Source organism: Anopheles stephensi, chromosome 2 (assembly GCF_013141755.1).
Source record: "Anopheles stephensi strain Indian chromosome 2, UCI_ANSTEP_V1.0, whole genome shotgun sequence".
In the NCBI taxonomy this organism is placed as follows: domain Eukaryota; kingdom Metazoa; phylum Arthropoda; class Insecta; order Diptera; family Culicidae; genus Anopheles; species Anopheles stephensi.
This window is the reverse complement of record NC_050202.1, coordinates 12337360-12360453: the sequence shown is the minus strand read 5'-3', so window position 1 is coordinate 12360453 and position 23094 is coordinate 12337360. Positions and strand designations below refer to the sequence as shown.

Sequence of the window (23094 nt, the reverse complement as noted above, 5' to 3'; positions counted from 1 at the left end):
ATGGAGCCAAGCAATTCTATGATTTTAATGACAAGGAAATCCTGGCTCTTAACAGCCTTCGGGGATCTTAGTGCTTCAATAGCGCTAAGGCTATCTGTAAAAATGAAGTACTGATCCGAAGGTCTCGCTGCTATAATCAATAGTGCGTACAAGATTGCGGCTAGTTCTGCGGTGTAGACACTACACGGCTCCCGCAATTTGAAAAATGCTTCGGCGGACTCACTAAAAACGCCGAAGCCGGTGCCTTCCTTAGAAGATGATCCATCAGTATAATACTGGCTACTTTGGTCTAAATGGCCATACTTATCCCTGAAAATGCCCGGAACTACCATCGGGCGAAGATCATTCGGTATGGTCTTAATTTCCTCGTGCAACGAGGAATCCGTTGTTAAAAGGGAACTGTAGGTCTCAGGAAGGGCAGCACGGTTTAATGCCTGTGGAGCGCTAGGATGCACTTGTAGGGCAACAAAATCTTCGTAGATTTTCAAGATCTTGCTCTTAGAACCTGTCTCTAGAAGCGCTTTAAAATTTTCTTCGATCAAGGGATTTGATACTGAAGAACGGACTAGAAGGCGAAGCGACAGCATTTCAAAACGAAGTTTTAGCGGCATCACTCCGGTCATCACTTCTAGGGACATGTTATGTGTGGATTTCATGCTCCCTAGTGCGAGTCTAAGACAACGATACTGTAGCCTCTCTAGTTTGAGGATATGCGTGTTGGATGCCCAATGGAAACATATGCTGCCATATTCCAACACGGATAGTACCGTTGTCTTATACAGTCGCAGGACGTCTGTTGGATGTGCGCCCCACCAGAATCCTGTGACTGTCCTTAGAAAGTTGATTCTTTTGCTGCATTTTTGCACCAGATGGGTGATGTGTGTACTCCAGTTTAGCCTTGAATTGAACCAAACACCAAGGTATCGAAAATTGTCGGTAGTTGATATCTTTTCACCGTACAAAAAGACATCAATTTTCGGGTCAAATAGTCTTTTCTCCTTGTTTTTCGGCGTGTCGCTGAAAGGAGAAAAGACTACCATCTCAGTTTTCTTTGCAGAGAACTTGATACCAAGGTTTTCAGACCACTCGGAAAGGTTATCCAAAGTGGTTTGTAAAGCCAGTTGTATTTCGGCGGCGTCCCTGCTTGCAAAAGATATGACGCCGTCATCAGCCAATTGTCTAATGCTGCAGTTCGGAGCTAGACAAGAATCTATTTCGCTAACATAAAAGTTGTATAACAGGGGGCTCAAGCAGGACCCTTGTGCTAGTCCATGGAAACTGGTCCGCTTTAGCTGAACATGACCATTGTTGAAATTCATAGCTTTCTCCGACAAAAGGTTGAACAGAAAGTTATTCAACTTTGGACCCAGCCCCACATTTTCTAGTTTTTGACTCAGCTTGTATGGTGATACTGAGTCAAAAGCCCCCTGTATATCCAGGAAAATAGATCCCATGTTCTGCTTGCGTGCACGAGCAAGCTCTATTTCTGTTACCAGAAGGGCTAAGCAGTCATTAGTACCCCTGGCTTTACGAAAACCAAACTGGGTATTTGAGAGAAGGTTGTTCGATTCCAACCATTCTTCTAACCGGAAAAGAATCATCCTTTCAAGGATTTTCCTCAGACACGACAGTAACGATATTGGCCGATACGAATCGTGTCTTGATGGCGGTTTGCCAGGCTTCAAGATAGTGACAACTTTCACTTCTCTCCACTCTTGCGGGACGCTGTTGACCTCCAACATATTGTTGAAAATACTTAACAGACGCTTCCTCCCTATGTCGGGCAGATTTTGAAGCAATTTGCTACTAATCTGATCCAGACCCGGGGAGGAATTTTTGCTTGATAGGAGAGCAAGTGATAGCTCTACCATTGTGAACGGTGAATCCATCCTAGGGTCACTACCAGGTGCATGTTGTGTAAAGCTTTGCGCAGGAACGAAATCGGGGCAAAGCTTGTGGGCAAATTCATACAGCCACTCGCCAGAAAAGCTTTCGCTCTCATTGATGTTGTTGCTGTTTCGCATCCTTCTAGCCATTCTCCAAAGCGAATTAAGTGAAGTGGCGGGGTCTAGATTATTGACGTATCTACGCCAATAACCCTTTTTCTTCGCCTTCAACAGGTTTTTGCACGTTCTCTCCAGTCCTTTATATTGTTCATATAAGGACCTCGAGCCCGTGTCCCGGAAGGCTTTAAATGCCTCACGCTTCTTGGTGAAAGCCGCTTGGCAATCCTTGTCCCACCAAGGAGTGGGAGGTTTTTTAAATGTCCTTGCTTGGTGGGAGCGCCTTGTTTGGGCCTCAAGGGCGCACTTGTTTATAATTGAAACAAGTTTTTCGTACTCCTTGACAGGAGACAAATCTTCCAAGTCAAGTGAAAGCGAAGCGGCTATTAATTCGCCGTATCTCGTCCAGTCGATGTTCCTCGTTAAGTCACATTTAACGGGGATTCCTTCTACTGGACAGTGTTCACATGATTTGTTGCTAAAATTTTTGAAATGAACGAACATGAACATTGGTAATCTACACTTAGTGCAGAAATGAATTAGTACTTGATTAACTGGGATGTAAAATAGTAATTAACTCTACTTTTCATTCCTTTTTTTTTGTAAAAAAAAAACCCTTAAAAATAATTTATCCGCTACCATTATAATAAAGCGGAAATTAACTAAACGAAAATTGAAAAGTAGAGCAAAAAAAATGAACCAAACCCAAGAGATTTTTACCTAAATTAAAAGTAATTATTCGTAGGTTTTTTTGAATTTTTCGGTGGTTTTAAACACAATTTTTTTTTAACAAAAGAATGAGCTATAAATCAATTAAAACAAACATTTTATTTGAAAATGTATTTTAATCGAAGTATTTAGTACAAAAATCAACAGCTTTTGTCGTATAATTTTAAAATAAATACTTATTGTTTTACACACGGTTTAAACAGGTGATTTCTACACAAAAAGACATTTTTTAACCTGCTTTGGCATCATTTTTCCAAATAAAAGTCAAAAACTTCTACCCAACGCCAGACATAAATAGACTGAAACGAAGGACATATGCATATGAATATGTTATTTCAAGATTTTATTGAAAACAAAGCGCTTTTAGAAATCGATGAATAATTTAACGTTTTATTGGTTTCTATCGGTCACGAAAACGAATGCCCGTTCGTGGCATACTGCTGTGCCGAGCAACATTGGACCGCGAAGTACTTTTGGGCAATGATCGTCACCGTGGAAAAAAATATTAACAGACAAAAACCGACCGCACCACGTACCGATGGACGATTGACAATTTGAGAGAGGCAACACACACCAAAAACCAACGTAACTCGCTCGCCAGCCCGGTTCGAAGAGTGAGTTCTGGTTGCGCATATGATTAAACCGCTATTTGTGACGATGACATCAGCCTTGGGCGGTTTCGGTTGCCGATCCGGTCGGTCCGAGGCGCGCACCCTGCGAAGGTGACAAAAACCGGCTGTCACCGGCCGACGCTGCGGGGTCCAAACAGTCCAAAGTGACAAACGCACACACACACCATGGAGGTGATCTTTTACTCTGGGCGATCTCCATCCTCCTGCTCCTCTCTCGGTGCACCTATGGCGTTATGTTTGGGGTGTGAAAAATACTCCGATGCATATCGGCCGTATCGGTCCCCCGTCTGACGGATGTTTACCATCGATGTAAAGCGCAATCTGAATGAATTGCGCCCCAGGACTCATTCTCGCGATCGCAAGTTCTCGGTGCGCAAGTTCTTTCCGGCTTGCAAGGCGAGGGAGGGAAAACCCCGGAGGAAGAAAAAGCGGTGCTAGAAACAAGGTGTATTAATTGACCATTAGCGTCGCCGTTTTAACGCCCCATCGATTATGTGAACCATCGAGGGATCCGGATCGTCCCGGAGGTGGGAAACGTCCCGTGGCAAATGTTTAACCATTGCAAATGTGCCGGGCCGCGAGTATTGCCCTTTCTGCCTAATGAGCTCGTTTATTTGCGATCGGCAGAAACTCGTGCACTTTGCTGTATGGTTGTGTGAGTGTGAGTATGAACCGTAAAAAAAAACATCGGCCAGGCGTCGTCTGCAAATACGTCCACGCAAATTTCCATCGGCCCTCCTCCTTAGGCCAGAGGGCTTCGATTCGAAGGTGTCTTCTAAACCCTCCGAGGATGGCTTCCCTTTCGGGGAGAAATGCAAACTCCACGTACTCAGCCCATGTGGGTGAAATGGAGGGGGGGGGGACCGGGTACAAAAGAAATCAATTAGAGGTGGCGGTGGCGTGTGCAGCAATTTTCACGTCGGCGTTGGGCCATTCGGTGTCATCGGAGAGTGCTGTTTGCCCGTGTGTGCTGTAGCGGTCGAGATAGATATGTTTATTATGAATTGGAATATTTAACAATCCCACTCTGGCACGCACTACACACTTTACTGGCTCGCGCCGGTAATATCCTAATAGCTGGTAGGATATTAGGCTGCGTGTAGGATGGCGCTGTGAGTGCTGATGGCTGTGGGAAGCCATTTGCAAGTGCGTGAAAAATTGGCTACCCCAGCTGGTATGGTGTAACGGGCGAACGTTTCAAATTAAAGTCAAATAAAGCGGAGAAAGAGTAATGGCACACGGAAGAAGGATCTTATAATTAGAATAAATTTTTGATGATGGATTTAGTGGGCACCGTTGTTTTGTGGGAGCAATCATTGAACAATATGTAACTAAAGAACGGTTCTTTTTACTTTTTTTCGTATAAAAAATCAGTTATTGAGAGGTTTAAGATACATTTGAAAATATTTCAGTAAAAAATCCGGGTTCGTCACTTATTCTTTCGTGGCATTGAAGTCCTGTGTTATTTAATGTAATGAATAATATTTTTTGAGGATTTTATTTGTTTATATTTTTAAGACTCTCTTGGTCAATTTAACTATTTGAAAATATTGTTAAAAATAGGGTTCGTCTCTTACGCTTTCGTTGCATTGAAGTCTTTCAATTAGAATGCTTCAGAACCTTTGTAAGTAAGCAATTCCTCAGACTTTGGTACATAAAACGCTTCAAAATTCAGCACGAATTGTAGATCAAATCACATCCCTTTTATATCCCATTCCGCCACACCCGCTACGGTTCGAACGATCCTCTGCTACGACCTTTATCGGCTTTCGGCCTGTTCGGCGGTGCTATCACCTGTTCGACTATAATGTCTCCCTGCCTCGTTTTCGTGTCCGTCTTCTTGAAGCCTCTTTCCTTGCCACCTAATCCTACTGTCATCCTCGCTTTTCCTTTAAGTATTAAAGAAAATTGTTGAACCATCATTGTCGGACAATAAGAAATAAATAAATAAATAAATAAATAAATAAGAAGAAGTCAGGGTTATTTCATGATTCAATTGTTGTGATCCTTCTTCTTCTGTACAAGTAGTTGAAGTTAGTTTTCTTTCGGTTATCAATTGATTGTTACAAGAGACAGGTTACATACAAATGGGATGCAAAAAAATATATTGTTGGCACACACTAAATAAAAATCAACTGAAAAGCTACGTGGGCGAGTGACAGGCTTACACACGACACAAAAATAATGCACAAATTTACATTTGAAAGTGTCTCACGTGCTGTCTAGACATTGTTTAGAGTTTTCTGAAACAAAACAAAAACACCCTATAAATCATCGTTTGAATGTTGATTGATTGTTTTATGAACACCTCACACAAAACGAATACTAATGTCCCCCAAACTATTCATAGGCAAGAGTCACACGCAAAAAAAGAAAGAAATAAACGCACGCAAAAAAGTAGCACTCCGTAGGTGTGGCGTCAAATTCCTGCTTTTATAGAGTTCCCAAAACAACTAAACCACTCATGCGGAAAGGTGTAAACAGTATCGCTGTCCAACATCGTAACTTACCCTGTTACCATCGCTTTTACCAATGCCGTACCAACTTTCACCCACTCTATCGTGATAGGTTTGTTTTCCAGCTAAAACATTGGACTAACCCAAATGCACCGGCAGCTGCTGCTGTTGGTGCATTGCAGATAAACAATTATCAGCGGTGGATTACATTTCCACGCGATCGATATATCGAGCGAGCAACATCTTCCACCGAACATGTTTTCCACCACTCGAGGTCGGTAAGTTATGCTTTTCAAGTATGTTTGTCCAGGTTGAATCTTCCCGACCCGATGGCCTTGCCCCGGTGGTTGTGTTTAGTGGTTGGGGTGAAAGTAGAAACAAATATTTCTTTCTGAAAAACATGAACGAGCGTACGCTGATTTGCAACAATCGTACCGGGGGCCGTCGTAACGAGTTGGTAAAATATGAGTTTGAACGGGTGAGTATCCGGGGGGGGGGGGGGACTAACGCTTAAACTAAGTATGGAACCCGTACGGCATGATGGGCCGGTACGAATCTAGCACCCGATCGAGCAGAAGATAGCAGAAACCGCGTCGTGCAGCGTCCAGTTTTTCAAGCATGGCCAAGCATCATACACGGTGATGAAATCATCCTCCTTCCTGCGCGTCGTCGTTTGTAGCTGCCGCTCACGGTTGGAGGTTAATTGATGGACGCGCTGCGCCAGTCTGCCAAGTTGATTTCCGACCGATCGAACGGTAGTTTTGTTGTGGGAGGTACACCCGTCGGTGGTGTTTTGCACGCGAAAGGAAAAGTAGGTCCGGTTCGAAGGGACGGTTCTTTGTGATCTGAAGAAAGCTAAAAGAGACAGTCAACGATCGGTTCGGTGCCGATCTCGATCGCGATGCTGCTAAACGCTGCGAAAGACCTACTGATGAAGTCACACCACCACAAAACTCCATGTCCGGTGTAAAGAAGATCAATTAATTAAGAATTATGACTGTCGGCGATCGCGCACAACGCCTCCACAACTGGTGGGTCACTGGGGGAGTTGTTGTTGTTTTTTTTTCGTCATCTTCCACCCTCTTACTTGGCGCAATTATTTCACCATTGAAAATCATGAATGCTTAACCTGCTCCACTTTTAAGACGGGCTGCGCCAGTCATCAATTAGGCTTGATGGCAGGTATCCGATCACCCCTCCCCCGATCAACCGAAAGGGTGGTTTTGATTTTGTTTTGAGGCGCACTGAAAAAGGTGACATTCGTGCCGTACCACCACCACCACACCACTCATCGGTATCCACCATCGGCCCATCGTAGCAGAATACAAACGCCAAGAACGATCGATCGATCGCGGTGGCATGATTTGTGCCACGCGGCGGAAGATGACGGGTTGTCGGACCGGCCGCAAACGCAAAACCGCTTTCCTTTTACGGCTGTTCCCTTCCCAACACAGTGCAGTCGGGCAGCATCCGAATCTGCTTAAGTACGGTCCCGTGGAGCGGGGCGCCCTATAGGACATAGGTTTCGGTTTCACTCAAAACGGCGAATGGGAACCGAAACCGGCAGGTCAGGAATGTGTCTCGCTTATGTAACCCATTCCTTTGTGATATTGTGACAACGAGCTGCGTGGTCGGGGGGTGGGGTGGGAGGCGAAATCCCTTCTACCGTTGGATGCACGGGTTGTGTGCAAAATATGATGAGAGCAAAAGGTGGATTCGCGTCAACGCCAAGGTCCAAGGGCTTACAACAGGCGAGACCCCGAAGGATGGTGACCTCTTAAGGGTGTCGTGAAGTGGGTTGATCGAGGTTTCACACCGCATTTTCGTTGTTGAAAGTGGACCAGCAGATTCGCGGGGTGGATGCTTCCAATGTTGATTTCACCTGTTTGCTAGGAAAAAAGGGGTTCGTCGCTTTGCGAAGGCCGTTGAAGTCTTTTGTGATAATTTTATTTATTTTTCGCTTTTGGAGACTTTCTCACAACAATTTATGTTTTATTGTATAGTTTTGCTATTTTTGATGAATTGCATGATTTGCCTATGATTTACTATTTTGTTTGGTTACATGTAAATGAACTAGATATTAAGAAAATTATAAGTCTTCCCTCGACTACTTTGATTAAGAATTTAGTTGGATCCCAGATTTCATTTTCAAATAGCTTTTAAAATGACAGACAAATAGTATTATTGAAGAATTTATTTTTTTTGCATAAATTCAATTGCTAGGGCCTGTTATTGTGCATCGAGTGTAAAACTGAGGATCAGTTTTGTGTTCTGATGAGGTCAAATACTCTATTGCATAGTTAAGGCGTGTGATTCCAACACAAAACTGACCAGCGAGGTTCACCTAAGGCTCGCGATTCGCACTCAACAATCCGACCAGCTGTTTCTGAGCGATGAACACTTATTGTGGGTGCTTATCGATCGAGTCGTAAACATTTTAATAGCTTCGCTGTCGCCAAGGTAATTTCGGTTAGGGTGTCACTGGTAAAGCCAATCAACGGTGAGCCTTGTGTGACTTGGGTCCTCGCAAAAGCCATTAAGGAAGCGTGTGTTAATCGTTCTTTTTAAGGGTGCCGTAATCGAAGAATACCAATGCGCAACACAGTTGCTCTCGTTACGTGTGAGTGGATGTGTCTGTCACCCTTCGACTCAGGAACAGTTTCACAGAAGGTTTGTTAAACATGTTAATCACACTGCCAACCAACAAAACGTGCCCAGTCGTTATAGGGTTTACGAGGCAGAAAAATAAACTCTCATGAAACTTATCGGTAATGCAAACTTCCGCCGTCTGTCTGCTCGTAATTCGTGACGACAAACCACACACTCCACCAATCTTGCTAGCGCTCGGGTGCTAAATTTTTCACCTCAATAAGGCACTTTTCTGTCCAATGAGGTCACTAAATTGGCAGCTGAATGGGGTTTCCATTACGCTACAATGTTTTGGGCAGGCGCACGATTCGGGCGAGCAATATTCGGCCGTCCACAGACAAACACGACACATTCCGCACGGGGATTCAGATTTAAATGAGCAGGAGGTGAATCGCAAAAGCATCAGGCGCGATACAATTGGCGGCATTGGCATTGGTACGGTATGGGACGGTCTGTTAAAAGGTGCTAACGAAAGCTCTGTGTTTGCATAATTCATGAGCATCTGGCAAACTGGGATACGGGTGACATTGTTACCGGTTGCAACATAATTGAGCCTTTGGGGTTGGCAGGGAAGCATACGAATGATGGTTGATGAGGTGATATTCGGGACAGTGTCTCCTGGAGTTCCAGAAGTTCCCAAAGTCTCCCGGTGTCCTAGCTTAAGATGAAAGCAACCCGTTGTTTGGCAGAGTGAGGATGGGAATAAAAGAATTAAATTAAAGTTATCAGACAGGAGGAGTCTCTGTTTTCGGTGGAGAATCATAAATCATCCCATTTTATTGATGGATGTTTTTATCATCGCTGTTGAAATGTGTGTGCCAGTAAGCTGTGCCGCCTAAGAATGCCCAAGCGAAGAAGCAACACGAGTAGTAAATCATTCGGTTCTTTTTAATCCTTAGGCTTCTCAACTGTTGTTATAATATTGGTGAGACCTTTAATCAAAATTTAACACCTATATCATCATAAATCAGCAAAATTCTTATACCGCTGACTTGTAGAAGAGTGTCGTTCACATGAACAAAGAGTTCTTTAAAATTTTAGTACCCAAAAATAGTACTCCCCGTAGGATTATTTAGGCAACAGTTTAACTTCCCGATAGCAATCATTTATGGCGCCCCGAATGTCATCGAACCGGTTCATCATATCAGCGACAATCTCGATCGAAAGTGTAAGCTCAGTCACAGTCGCATCCTTCACAAAGAGAACCGGTTCACCCCCGGATTATTATCGGACATTTGCTCAGCTCAACCTTTTAACCTCCTACCCTCCCTAGCAAAAAACCGCCCGACGTACGCACGTCCAACAGACAGACGGTCCCGAGGCTGTTAAGCAAATAAACGTTTTCCGCCGTTGCAAACGCCCCAAATAAGCCACCCCGAAATAAGCCACCTCTTTTTTGTAGAAAAACAGGTTGTCGGACCAATTTCAAAAGAAAACAAAAAATGCAGGGAGGTGGCTCCAAAAAAAAAAAAATGCCTCACCATCACCCTTTGGACCGAACTGTGCGAGGGTTGTTGCAAAATATCGCTGGAGTTGGCGGCAGTGTCTGTTATCGAAAAATAGGCGTCCTTGACGGGACGCAACGGTCAACGGCAATCTTTCTGTGCCGATCGGTCGCAATCCGCAATTCGACAATACGGGTCCGAAACTCGAAGTCCCGCGTGTAACCGGGGAGTTGGAGTTGAGATCGGGTTTAGCGTTGCTTTTTTTTGTTTCTGTACGTCTTGCAGAGCTCTCTCGATGTCGTAAACATTGTTGTCCGGCTGCGGAAGGAGAACTGGAATTGGCTCGGGGGGGATAGTTAGTGCAAATGTGGGGGGTATGGTGAATATGCGCGAAAAAAACGGTTCCAAGCCAAACCGATGAACACCTGGGCAGTCAATAAATGCTATCGTTTCATGTTGATCCGCTTAGGGGGTTTGGAATTTGATGATGATCGTGAGATGATGCGGGGTTGACATTTGGAGCTTTATGGGTAGAATGTTTAGAGCACATTCCATAATGCGTATTAGGAAGGTGAACTGGTTATGAGCGTCTATCATACATGCTAGACATGTGTCTCACTATTAAATAAAACTTGTTTTTCTATCAGTGGGTATCAAGTTATAGTATTTAAATATTTATCTTGATTCCTCTCTGATTGGATCGATCTAGAAGCATACGATAAAAGATACAGAAAATTTTCGTTTCAAAAGCAAATCAGATAAGCATTGGAGTGTTAAAAAATCTCTAAAAAATCCCATGATAGAGATTGCATACCTTCAGGCGTTTGGAGTTTCATAGCATACAGATCGACGCCCTAAAAATCTTGAAAGAAGATTGGTTAGGAATTTTCTATTTTTGCTTAAACTTTCAATGCTGAGGACTTACTTAGGATCTTACTCAAGGGCTGGTAGGTAATCAGATAACTTCAAGCACAATCCCTGTCATAAAAAAGGCTAGTTGAAAGCTTGACGAATTTTTAGCTTTTGAACTTGAAATCTGTTTTGGTGTAAAGATTTCAATTTTAATTTCAAACTGAACTGAAATAGTTTAAATATTTCTTCGGAGTAGTTATGAAACTCACATGGACTGAGTTGTCTGATGATATCCACCTGACGTTAAGAGCTCACATTTTCAAGCAATCAAGGATCTTCATAGGATTTTCAGAATCTCTGAGGATTGAAGGAGGAGGTTCAAGCATCCTCATTTCCTGCTTTAACTCTCGTTCTCTTACTTTTAATGTGAAATTTAAGAAGATTCATATGGCATCAAGAGGCTCGCGGATCGGATTCGCGAAGAGTTGCCTTGTTTCAATTGCTGTAGCCCAATAATGTTCTCAACCGTATGAAAATCCTTGAATCAATGCTGAACACTTCCAGCAATCAATTTAAGTCGTGTTCTAAATTATTATCTATTTGATAATAAAAGTAGAAATTCTTATGAGACTCACCTGATCTCAGAGAGTTATTGTTCTTTTATGTAATTTATTTCTTAGCTCCAAGGATGAATTTGCATAAAATAACTTAATTTCTCTATATTTATGCGCAAAAATACACCCTCTCAATATTATTGTCGATGAAACTCCGAAAGATACTTTACCCCTTTTTTCCATTAATGAAGTTCGCAACGGCGTCTACTCCCTGCAAAGCCGATTAACTTTTATGGTTTGATCGAAACGAAGATGCGCTAAAATATGCCCTGCACGTTATCGGACAAATGCGCACTATCGCGCGAAGGAAATGTCGTTAAATGTGGTGCCATGAAAAATGGTCCACCAAACGGGGCGACATAACCCATAAACGGACGCCAGGCCAGCCATTTGTTACACGCTTGTTAAGAGTCCGTTCAGTGGCAGAGAAGCAGAAGAAATGCTTTCATCGCCATTTCGCCAAGCGCCTACAAATTTGAAAGCTCGCTTTATCATTCGCACAAATAACGTTTCCAAAAGCCTACCAGGCAACAGATTATCGTTGGAGGCTTTTAACTTGTCGGGTTCTGAAATAATAAAAGAAAACGCTCAGAAACTGCCTCCGAAATGTTTACGAACACAAATCTTCTTGGGGGACGTTGTTTTTCGTTACATCTGATCAAAATATCGTGCCTTCCTTTTTTAACCCATTAAACGATCACTGTTGCGAATGGGGGAGTTTCTTGAGCAACAACATTCCGATTCCATGTTCCAAACCTTGTGGCTTGTGTATTTTTCATTTCCTTCCTTTCGGACAAAAATTGAGCAAAAAAACAAACGAATCATCAATTTTGTTTGATTTCGCCTAATAACGCCCAATTCGTTTACCGTACGCGCCGCTCTGTAGACTCGGGGCTCACATTAATTGGCGACGCCCAGCCGAAATCGATCCTAATCAGCACTCAATTAGCATATTTTCGCGATTTGTTTCATTTGATTGCTTAAAAGGGGGTTTGCTTTTGCGTTTTGTGGCCCGCGGTGGTTGCTTCTTGATCGTACTTCGGCCATGCGAACTCCCAAAACCTTTAAGGATTTAGCAGACATATAAGAAATCCTGCGCTTGTACCATACAGATTGATTTGGTGGTGGGTCAAACTTTTTCTGAGAAATCCTGTTTTCGGTTAAAATCATTTCATTTCGGAAAGTTTCGCCGACTGCAGCGAGCAGAATCGATGATCACCAGCCAAACTCTATAGCTCTGGGCTTCTTCGACCGGTTGTGTCTCTGGCGTTTTGATATCCGTGGAAGGGAAAGGCTTTTGTGCGAATGGTGTTGTTGCAGTTGCAACACAACAACGGACCCACGGACAGCAAAAACCGGAATAATTAACGTGCCCGAACCGGTGTGAAGAACACAAGGGAACACGCCGAGAGGCTTCGAAGGTCGTTTGCGATCGATGGACGCCCGATCGGGTTGGGATATACGGGAGCTCAGCGGTGGAGTTTAACTGTACGACTGCCGGAGTTCCTTGATCGTGTCATACCAGCAGCGTGGCATGAACTGATCGACCAACGGGAAGCAGTCAGGTTCATGGAGTTCGAAATTATCCAAATGGACCATAAGACATAAATCTGCGTTTAATGACTTATTAAGATGCAATTGCAGACATCAGATCCGTTGGAGATCTTCACGACAAACGCACAGGCATCGTCCCTGACATTGGCGCACGCGAACGATGACAGATGGTTGGGGTCGGACCAACGGCGTCGCACTTGAGAGACTTCCCATATATGGGTACGGGTAGGAAGTGAAGTGTGTGTGCGAGCACGATCGTCTGGAGGTCAAAATTGGGCTAGTGTGAAGAGCGGGCGGTTTAAAGACCTACGGTGTACCATTGACATTGGTTACTGGTTGGCGCCTGGCCGGAAGCTTTACGCCACTTGCCCATTTTCGGAAGCGTATAATCAAGATTCCCTGGTCGGAAGCATGGAGAGCGCTTGTTTGCCCGATAGGTCAACACCACGGTAACGATCGTGCAGATACCGTTCGTTGATCTCTCGAGAGGCCCTTCATGCCGATTGCGTTTTCGCGCAGAAAATACTCTACATACTTTGCGTTGGCCACCGTACACTGCTGGGTGTTAATCGTCATCACCTTCAAGGTGATGGTCCCAGGGCTTCCCGGCCGCAGGCGAACCGGGGATGCACGCACAACAGGGGAAGCGAGCTGGTTTGGAATAATTTATTTATTGACGCCCCGTGCACCATTTTGCGCTGGAAAGCTATCCGCCCAGCAGAGCCGGCGACGCAACACGGTTTGAATTTCGATTTGTTCCGGGGACGCTTGGACGCGTAGTGGCGTAGTTGCCTACGCACTAAATGGTGGCCGCGCACATCCATCCAGGTGTTGTAGCGGCGGTCGAAAAAGCCCACACTTGCTCCGGATACGGTTTTTGCATTCTTCGGCTTCAACCAACGCGGTGTGTGCGTGTGTGTGTAGGGGGGGCAGACATTCTTACGGCCACGGTCTCTAACTCACCCGATGACTTCATACTTCCGTAGTTGGTTGAGGTTGATTGCTGTGTGTTTTCCTACTTTAATTCCCTGTTTGAGAATAGCCAAACTGGGCGCCCCTAGTGGCCTAGTTCTGGTCCAATCAGGCCCGAAACACCCAAACAACATCTAACGGACCATCCAACGTGTGGTGTGATTGTGTTTGTCCTCTTAGAGATAGAGCTAGAGTAATCCATCCAAGGGCGGTAATTTTCACAGTCAACACAGAGGAGTAGGTGTAGACCAAGGCAAGAGGAAGATATCTAACATGGCTGCATAATGACGCCACATCGGGCCGCAGAAGAATTGTGGCGCGTGCGTATGCAAAAATGGCAATAAATTCATGATCACTTCCGCCCCAATGGTACGTGCCAGAAGTTGAAATGGGTTGGGTGGAAAGAGATTTAGATTTTCTTCCTCGACTGGCGTTGAAGTCATCAAGGTGGTGAAATTGAAGTCACGCTTTCACGACGTACGTACGTCAGCAATTATATGCTTACTTCAGTAAGTGTAAAGTACTAATTGTGCCTCCGGGAGATATATCGAAAATTACCTGCGCAGTAAGAGGTCCTCATTAAAGTCCTCTTTAAAAATTAAGCTCGCTATAATGGGAACCATAAAATTGCTCCAACAAATCTCAAGGACCCGTTCCAATCGTACGAAAGCAGCAAAAATACGATCAAGTGTTGCCAATACCTCAACCCCATAACTACACCTAATGACGCACGAATTTGGCAAAACAAATTTCCCCCAAAATCTCCAGTTAATGAACATTGTCGTCAAATTATTGCGAACAGTCAACGTGCGACATCCGCTCGATCTATGAGCGCACACATTGTGTTGCCCCGATAGCATCATCGCACTCGCCCCAAGCACAAACAACCCTTTTTTCGCGATACTCTTACCACGACTCACGCGTCAGTATCGATCCACCGTCTCGAGCCGAAGACCCTGAGCGCTCGAAGCGAAACGAGCTGAGCTCATTGAGCAAATCCTTAAAAGGCGCACCGAAGGCAACCTCCTTTTTGTACGAGAACATGCATGGCTTTTTCTCGCAATCGGTTGCCTGCTGCTTTGCTGGGTGGCTGGTCACCAGCCACTAGGGAAGGTTGGGGTTCAGACCTCGACGAACGTACAAGCGTACCGTAGGCTACCACATCCCAGAACATGCCATTTCCGTTCAGGGCAACGATACGTCAGTGTAGCTCCTTCGACAGAGGATGATTCGCTCGCCCTATCCGGGCAGTATGACCGTAGGTCATGATGCTTCCGATTCGCGACCTTCGGCCAGAGAAGATGTACCTACCGCACGTGCATTGTGCGCTGTAGACTGTAACGGAAACCAGGGAACAAACAGAAATCAAGGTCGGCCGATGAATACAGTGCCCGGAAATGCGTTCCATTCCTAGTCCTCGTTGCTATCTGCAGAGATTTATCTTTATTCTTTTTAATTCTTTTTGATTACAGACGCGAACCAGCGAGTCACTTGTGGACTTGAGGGGGAACTTCATATCGAATTAGTGGCGGTAAGTGCAGTGATGTTAAAGTCTGTAGAGGGAAAGCTGTGCTCTCGGTAGGGAAGGAACAATAAGAGAGTGGTGTACAGATAATTAGTTCATTGCGTTGAAATGAGGAAATTGATGGATCAATGTTGGAGCATGAGGAATTTTTGCAATCTGCTTACTGGTATCGCTCACTCGTGGATGATAGTGAGTTATTAAGCACTAACCATACGTATTTGTAGATGGCTCGATAGTAAATTGTAGTGTATTAAGTAGATCGCAGAGAAATCCCTTTCCATTGGTTGGTTTTGGCCGAAGTATTGAGGGCAAAATTTCATAGGAAAAAGAAGCCACTTGAAAAATCTATAAAAAAGTATAGTGGTGCTATAAAAGGTAGAGCTTTTTTTAATAGTAAAAGTATATCAGCTCATACCAAATAAATTCAAGGATGCTTTATAGCAAGTAGTGTTTGAGATTTTTTCCTTTATAGCTTCGTTTATAGTAGCGTATTTTAGTAGTTACAAACACTAACATTCATTTTATGAACCTGAAAATGATGTATTTTCAATGTTTAGTTGAGGTTATCATTCTGTTTGCAAATCAATTAATAGCAGTGTTAATTTATAGCACAGAAAGCTGGAGTGAGTCATATTACTTTGGAAGCTCTTTGTATGGCAAATGCCTTTCATTTCTTTGCAACATTCGAACGTAAACGTTAAATAGAGACGTTGACAGTTAAAATGATCTATAATGTGTTTTTAAATTGGACACAAACAACAGAAGAAGGAATTAATAACTTAATTATTTGGTTTTTAACTGACCCATAAACATAGCAATTATAGCAACTTACTTTGATCGATCGTGTTTCGGTTATATTCGTGAATCGTGCGATCAAAACCTTGACATTAGAATGCAGTTCAAATTGACAGTTAATTTCGTATGCCTGAAACAGGTGATTGTTTTGACACATAAAATTAAACCAAACAAAGCGTTTCTACCACCCCGAAACACGAACAAAAGCTCAGTCAACCTTAATTGCACGCAACTTCTGTTACTTACAAACACACTTGTAACGCTCACCAAACTCACGAGCGTCGCGTGTCCTTCACCTTAATATTAACTAAAAGTGTAAGTAATTATAAAACACGCTCCATCGGTCAATCAAATCAGCCTTCAATCGTTCTTTTTTATAGGATTTTCATTTTTCTTCATAAATATTTTCATTAGCCTCAGTTCTTTTCTCCCGGTTTAAAATAATACCGAAGCATGCAGGCTTGTGGAACTGTGCTGCTACACCACTCCACCCCATTGTAATTGCCATCCTTCTCACAATCTCATCTATTCTTTCCATCCATTATAGCAAACATTGTTTCACGAAGCTCAAAATTCGTACGTAAGCAGAAGTTCGGATATTCTTAGTAGATTTCCGCCACAAAAACAAAACTTCACCCCCAAAACTCAAACTCCCAAAAACCGTCGTGCTAGAAGCATAACGCTAGCCATCATGATCGTCGGTTGCAGCACGCCCTGCCCGGTGCGGTAGTTCGGTCGGGTCCGGGTCGGGTCCGGAAGGATGATGGCGGAGGTTGAGCCGGGTGCCGTAGCCGGCAGTTCGCCGGGTCCACGTGTCTCGTTCAATAGGGACGTGCACGTGAAGCGTATCGGTTAGTGTACTCCTTTTCTTGTCATTTCACTCACTCAGGCTGACCCACCCACGGTTATTTGTTTTGCGTTTTGTGACAATCTTGTTCGGTTCGGTTTGTTACTGGTTTTCCTTTTGTTTTTCTTCTCACCCTTCCATTACCATGCACTAAAACAGAGCTTCAACCACCACCACCGCTTCAACCGTTCGTTTAATGTTTGTTTTAAAATATTGTCACGGTTTATTAACAATGGAAGCCAATTGACTCACCCGTTGCATCGGAAAAGGAACCGGAAAATGGGTTTCTGCGGCAAAAAAAAACCCATCCTCAATTCGCACCCAATCACACGGACGGTGACGTTGAATCAGCACCGCACTAATTGCACCGTAGCGCAATGCACTTAATGCTGCACCCGATCACCATACTCTAACACCGCTGGTGTGTGATGTGTGTCAGTTAACCAACACGATAACACACTTATTAACTTACAACCCTCCAGACAACAACCCCCGGCCGGTGAAATGGATACCACACCCATTAGGACGGGGGCGTCCTGTTTGGGGCTGGCTGACGTCTCTAGAACTGGAGCGAACAGGTCGCCGCGGATGAGGCCCTGGCCTGAATGGGTGGATGAGCTCCTTTCCTCATTCCGATACGGGTGGGTCGGACAAATGGCGATAAACTTTAGGTTTGGATTCACCTAGAAAATTGGCACCGTTCGGACATACACCTACACGTTACGAGCTCGCCTGCAAGTTACGACGAGCGGCGGATACACTAGGCGTCAGTGAAGGATGGTTGTTCTGGGGAATAGTGTGGGCGCCAGTGGAACGGCGTTTTGTTTCCGATTCTAAGCTGAATCGGGCTGACACTTGGAGCCGATGGTGAAATTATTCGCTTCTCGATTGTTTCCAGACGACAGGGTTTATTTGGTTGGGGAGAGAATTATGTAGATTGTGTTAGTAAAGAGGTGCTTATGTACTGTCTCGAGTTTGTTGAGGGACACCTTGACAAGAAATAATAATGTAATTGGTAATACATTACGGGAGGACGTTTCATTGATAAAGTATTTGTAATTTAAAGCTTTTTTTTCTTCATCGGATATAAAATCGGATTTAAAAGTGGACTTATTCTATTGTCCGTCATTGTATCTCAGTGTGTAGACTTTACGGTGAGGAACAACTTTATTGGCTGAGCAACCTAAAGATGTCATGGCCTAACAGAACTGATTTGGAGTCCTAGTCAGTCCTACGCACGAAGAGATAGTCCGAACAGACTTCAATATCTGGTCCTGTTGTGTGAAGATCGGTGGCATCATCACTTCAACTACCGTCTTAAATAATTGAAATGTTACTTCAAATATAGGAAAAAAAAACCTTTTAATGCTCCAGTTCAATGTAAATTAATATCCAAATTCATCCTTAACAGTAGATATGACGTGAGCTTTAATTCGAAACGTCATTTGTTGAAAGGTTCCTATTTTTAGTCCTAAATAGCAGGAATTGATTGAATTTAAATCGATTACCAACAACCCATTAAACAAATTCACAATCGTAGGAGACATTAATTAACGGCTAAAGTCACCTAATGGCCTATATATTCAAGGGCCACAGTAACGTCAGCCAAGTCTCACAAAGACTATCGTCTCAAACAAAGAGATGACAAAAAAGGGAACCTGCATGTTAACGCCACCCATTATTTGCACCATGTACTGCTTCACTTCACCTTAATCAAGGCAAAAGCTATGGCAGGTGCCAACGAGAGTGCCATTGTTTTAAGCGTTATGTGATGGCAAAGATCGGAAGCAGTCCGTGGGTGTAGCAAGCGGTTCCGAAAGTGGACCGAAAGCGGATGATGATCTCCTACGCGGTGGACTGCTTTCCAAGTGCCGTGAGCGTTTTGAGCGCGATGCGTTGACGTTCTTCGCTCGGCAAGGGTCGTCTGTCGTCAGCATGGGCCGCCATTCGATGGGGATGATTTAATTATCGCAAGCGACGAACAGCACAAGCCAAAGGTTTTGTGTGATTTTGCTGACGGTTTTGAGTTAGAGTGAGAGAGAGAGAGAGAGAGAGTAGAAGTAGCTAACAACAAACAACTTCATTCACGTCATCAAAAAGCTGAGTTGTTGTGGTGGACCTCCTAAAAACCTACATACTGCTTCCAAGTGTCCGTGCCGTGGCCAACAACGAACGTGTTTGTTTGGGATACGTTTCGCATTCGCTACCAAGCACAGTCAAGCACTGTGATGATGCCTGCGTTGGCTTGGTCAGTTTTACTAACGGACTTATCTTTGCTGAACGCCTTTCCCACCTCAAAAGCATTCCAAAGCCACGGAAGAAGGTGCAAAATTGACCCGTGGTACTTATTCATCTAAAATATTGTAATAAGCAATTTGCGTTTTGCTGGCCTGCCGCTCGCCCGAAACCTACGCGCCCGGGCACTTGCCACTTGCGCCCATTATCGGGGTTCCTCTTTACTGCCGGCTTGCCAGTTTGTCACACAGGTTGCGTACCGTACGCCTGGCTTCGTTTGAAGCGTCCGAAGGTGCCACGAGCCCGGTGCCAACCCTGCCGGGCGAACGATCGATCGTTGGTGTGTTGGGATGCAACAAAGTTGCAATCAGTGCCGGACCGATTCCATTTATACCTGTCAGCCTGCAAATTACACGCTACGCACCAACCGTTTTGCGTATCAGCTAGATTTAAAGCGTGCCGCTCGGTCGGGAACATCTGCTGGCCATCTTCCCTCGGGAATGGGATGGGACCGACCGAACCCGTCTAACCTTGGCCATAGGTCGTTTGCTTTTTATTGGTAGCGCCCGGTACGGTCGGAAGTTTGTCTTTTATCTGTGCAATCTCGTGCGAGTAGCCATTGAAATGGGTGGACAGAGGATGTCGAGGATACGGCGGATGGTGCACGAGATCATTTAAATTCTACTGGGGTTGAGATTTGTATGAAGCTGTCTTTTTTGAGAAAACTATGTAATTTTTATTGGAAAAATACGTTAGTAAACAAATAAGTTGAAAAATGCGTGAGTAAAACGTTGTATCTTGCAAAGCGCCTGAATGTAGGCTATGACAAGCTATTTGAAAATGAAAAATCGTTTTCCCATTACATTGCATACCTTCAGGCGTAAAGAAGCCAAAATGGAGTATTGAGTAGGCCTTTTTTGAAAGTCAATAGCAATATCTGCCATCTACTTTAATTGTTGAAGAATTATAAGTATCCCATACTTATTAGGCCCGTTGAAAAGAATAAAATGCGGTTCGATTAAGCTCTTTGCTCCATTCATCAACTTGGACATCAGTCTCCAGATGGCCTGACCTCATGATCTCTAATTGCTTCGCTTGGGGATTGAGCTGATAGTGCATGCTAATCATCTAACATATTTTATTGTCTAATTGGTTGGTTGGTAAGTAACTTGCCTTATAAGAAATTGCAAATGCATCTACAGAAGGCCAATATCGCAAAAAAGGAGACATCTGTTAATGCACCTTCAAGACAATTGTTGGTATTGGGCCAACACCGATCGATGAAAGGGCGATTCTAGTTCACTCTCTATTTGTCTAAATACATAATAAAAGCAAATGACAATCTGCTTACCTTCAGTATACCCACATGCCGATCTTTTTTGCATATAATAGTGCAAGTCGCGAGTTCCCTTCGTTCGCCAAATCGGTGCAACAGTGACACGAAGAAGACATGCAAGACTAAGATCAATTGTTTGAGAGTGTCTCTCTCTCTCGCTCCACTAAACGTGTGTGTAATTCACTTATTTGTCATGGCCACTACACGATGTTTACAAATTTTGCCGACCCATCGGGCCGTAAATTAGTGCCGGTGCGAGTGCGTTACGGACGGGTCGAAACCATTATTATGATGGTTGCGTGGTGTCGCGACATGCGTTAGCACGGCCGGTCGGTAGCACGATCGCTGCGATCGAGTTTGGTTAAGTGTGATAGAGCCTGCCGTACGGTGACCGGTTCGTACGATCTCAGCCCGACATGCCGCGGATTAGCGATCCTTCTGCGGTGGAAAAGTGAATCGATGGCTTCGCACGCGAAATAAACCCTCGAGCTCGAATCGAATGCCATACGGCAGGGAGAGCATGAAGGAAGAGACGAAGGAGATCGAGCGAAGCATTTGCATAATAGCAATGGCTTATGCTAGAACAACCCGCACAACGAGCCTCCACAGTTTGATGGAGTTCCCGCACCGAAGTCGATGAAGCTTGTTGAGCTGGAGCGTAATTTATTCAGCGCCTCGCGTATGTGTGTGTGCCCACCGTGGTGTGCATTTCGTCGCTAGCACACAAAAAGGGGTTAAGTTTTTCCATCTTGTCAGACCCGCACCGAACGACCTCAAGGGACGGCAAGGGATGCGAAAGAGTGGTCCGGACTGGAACGAAAAATCTCCCCGGCACCGAAACGTACCGGACAGGTCGGTTCAGTTGTTCGGGTTTGATTTATTTTGTTTTCCCACTTTTTGTGTTGCGCTGCTGTACTTCACGATCGCATTCCACGATCCGTGGTGGTGGCGTTGCAAGTGCAGTGCTGGTTGGGTTTCGCAGTGAAAGGCAGCTGCCCGGTCACGGTAGCAAGGTCGTCTCGGCGTAAGGGCACTCCAGGAAGTGTGGCGATCCCTGCGAGCCCACAGACGTCGGGTCTCGGGTGTCATTCAAAGCGGTAGCGCGATCCCACGAATTCGTTCACAGTACGATCGTAATTAGTCCGAACACAGGATTCATCATACCGTTTCCGCGTTATTAAGCGGTGTTTGAGTTGTTGAGAGGCTTTTTTTGTAGAAATATTATTATGCTTGCTGGCCGCCTTTTTTTGCCAGATTGTACACATTAACTGATTGAGCACAGCTGATTAACGATATTATATTCCAATTTATGGATCCATCGACAAGGGCAGCTTCTAGACGCGGTACATCGCACTGCCGCTGGTCATTGATCATCATGTCCGATCACATACAAAATGTGCCAATAATGATGTAGCAAATCTTTTTATTACTTTCTCAGTAAGGTGTGCTGAAGTAGATTGAGAATGGTTACGATTGTGTTAATTGCAATCCTCAGAACAATTCTCGAATGTATGCAAAAGGTCACTCAATAAATATCCAACCAACGAATAACAAATAGGAGGAAGGAATATTTCCTAGAGAATTATAAAATTTAACGAAGGGTTTATAAATGTTTAAAAAGTGCTTGAATAAAAAAGCTTTTTTGTACTTTAAAATCCAGTTTTTGGCTCTAAAAACCGTTGACTAGTTCAATTGCTGGAACGATTAAAATGAAGAAGCTCACTAAAGTTTTAAATCGCATTTAGCAGGTGATTTAACATTAAATTGTATACATTTAGGGGCTTGTCATTTGGAATCAAGATACGCATCGATTACTGATTACTGGAGTAAATTTTGTATTAGTATACCCTATTACTTTAGTCTGGGAAGCGCCGTCATCTGCACATTTTGGTTTTGCTGAAGATCGCATTAATTGTATCAACTCATCTTTATTTTTGCCAACAACTCTATGAGTTTTATCGTCCAATGCCGTTTTCTCAACCTATAGGGTAAATAGTAATTGTCTGCCCGTAGCCCCGTAGTAGATCTTGGGTACGGGAGCCGTAAAAGAATTTTGTCAGTCCAGGGAAAACTTCAAATCACAGAGAAAATCTGAAGATCACTGAAAATTGTAAGATTGAAGAGTAGAGTGCCAAGGTCAACTTTATAGTACAGGATTTTGAAGGCAACAAAGGCCCCTAAGAGGTTTTCTTTGGACATTTTCCTGGCCTATGCTGTTAGTTTCTCTAAACTCTGTAAACTTCAATTGTTTCGGCCAGGCTTTTGGACAAGTCTAGTTTCATTAGGGAGATTTTTGTAAGGCGATGTAATATTTATAACAAAATATTGAGAGTTGTTTAACACATCTTTGGTTCGGGGTTCTCATCGTACTGAAAAAGTTGTGATATCTTCAGAAATTAAACAAATTTCGGACCAGACTGTTTCCTTTGGCGTGGCTTTTCTTGTTGCTT

General features: G+C 44.0%; 1 protein-coding gene across 4 annotated transcripts in view; it reads left to right on the top strand.

The window, feature by feature from the left end:
- LOC118504053 overlaps positions 1–23094 on the top strand; it is a 42245-nt gene that overhangs the window by 14376 nt on the left and 4775 nt on the right. For 2 of the 4 annotated variants that reach the window (XM_036038082.1, XM_036038081.1), the window contains exons 3-4: positions 15379–15437; positions 16774–17077. The exons of 1 other annotated variant lie outside the window; for it this stretch is intronic. In XM_036038082.1, coding sequence (XP_035893975.1) covers positions 16987–17077 — 91 coding nt within the window. In that variant the 5' untranslated portion in view covers positions 15379–15437; positions 16774–16986. The remainder of the gene's footprint in view (positions 1–15378; positions 15438–16773; positions 17078–23094) is intronic. One more of the 4 variants, XM_036038083.1, reaches the window with a different exon arrangement.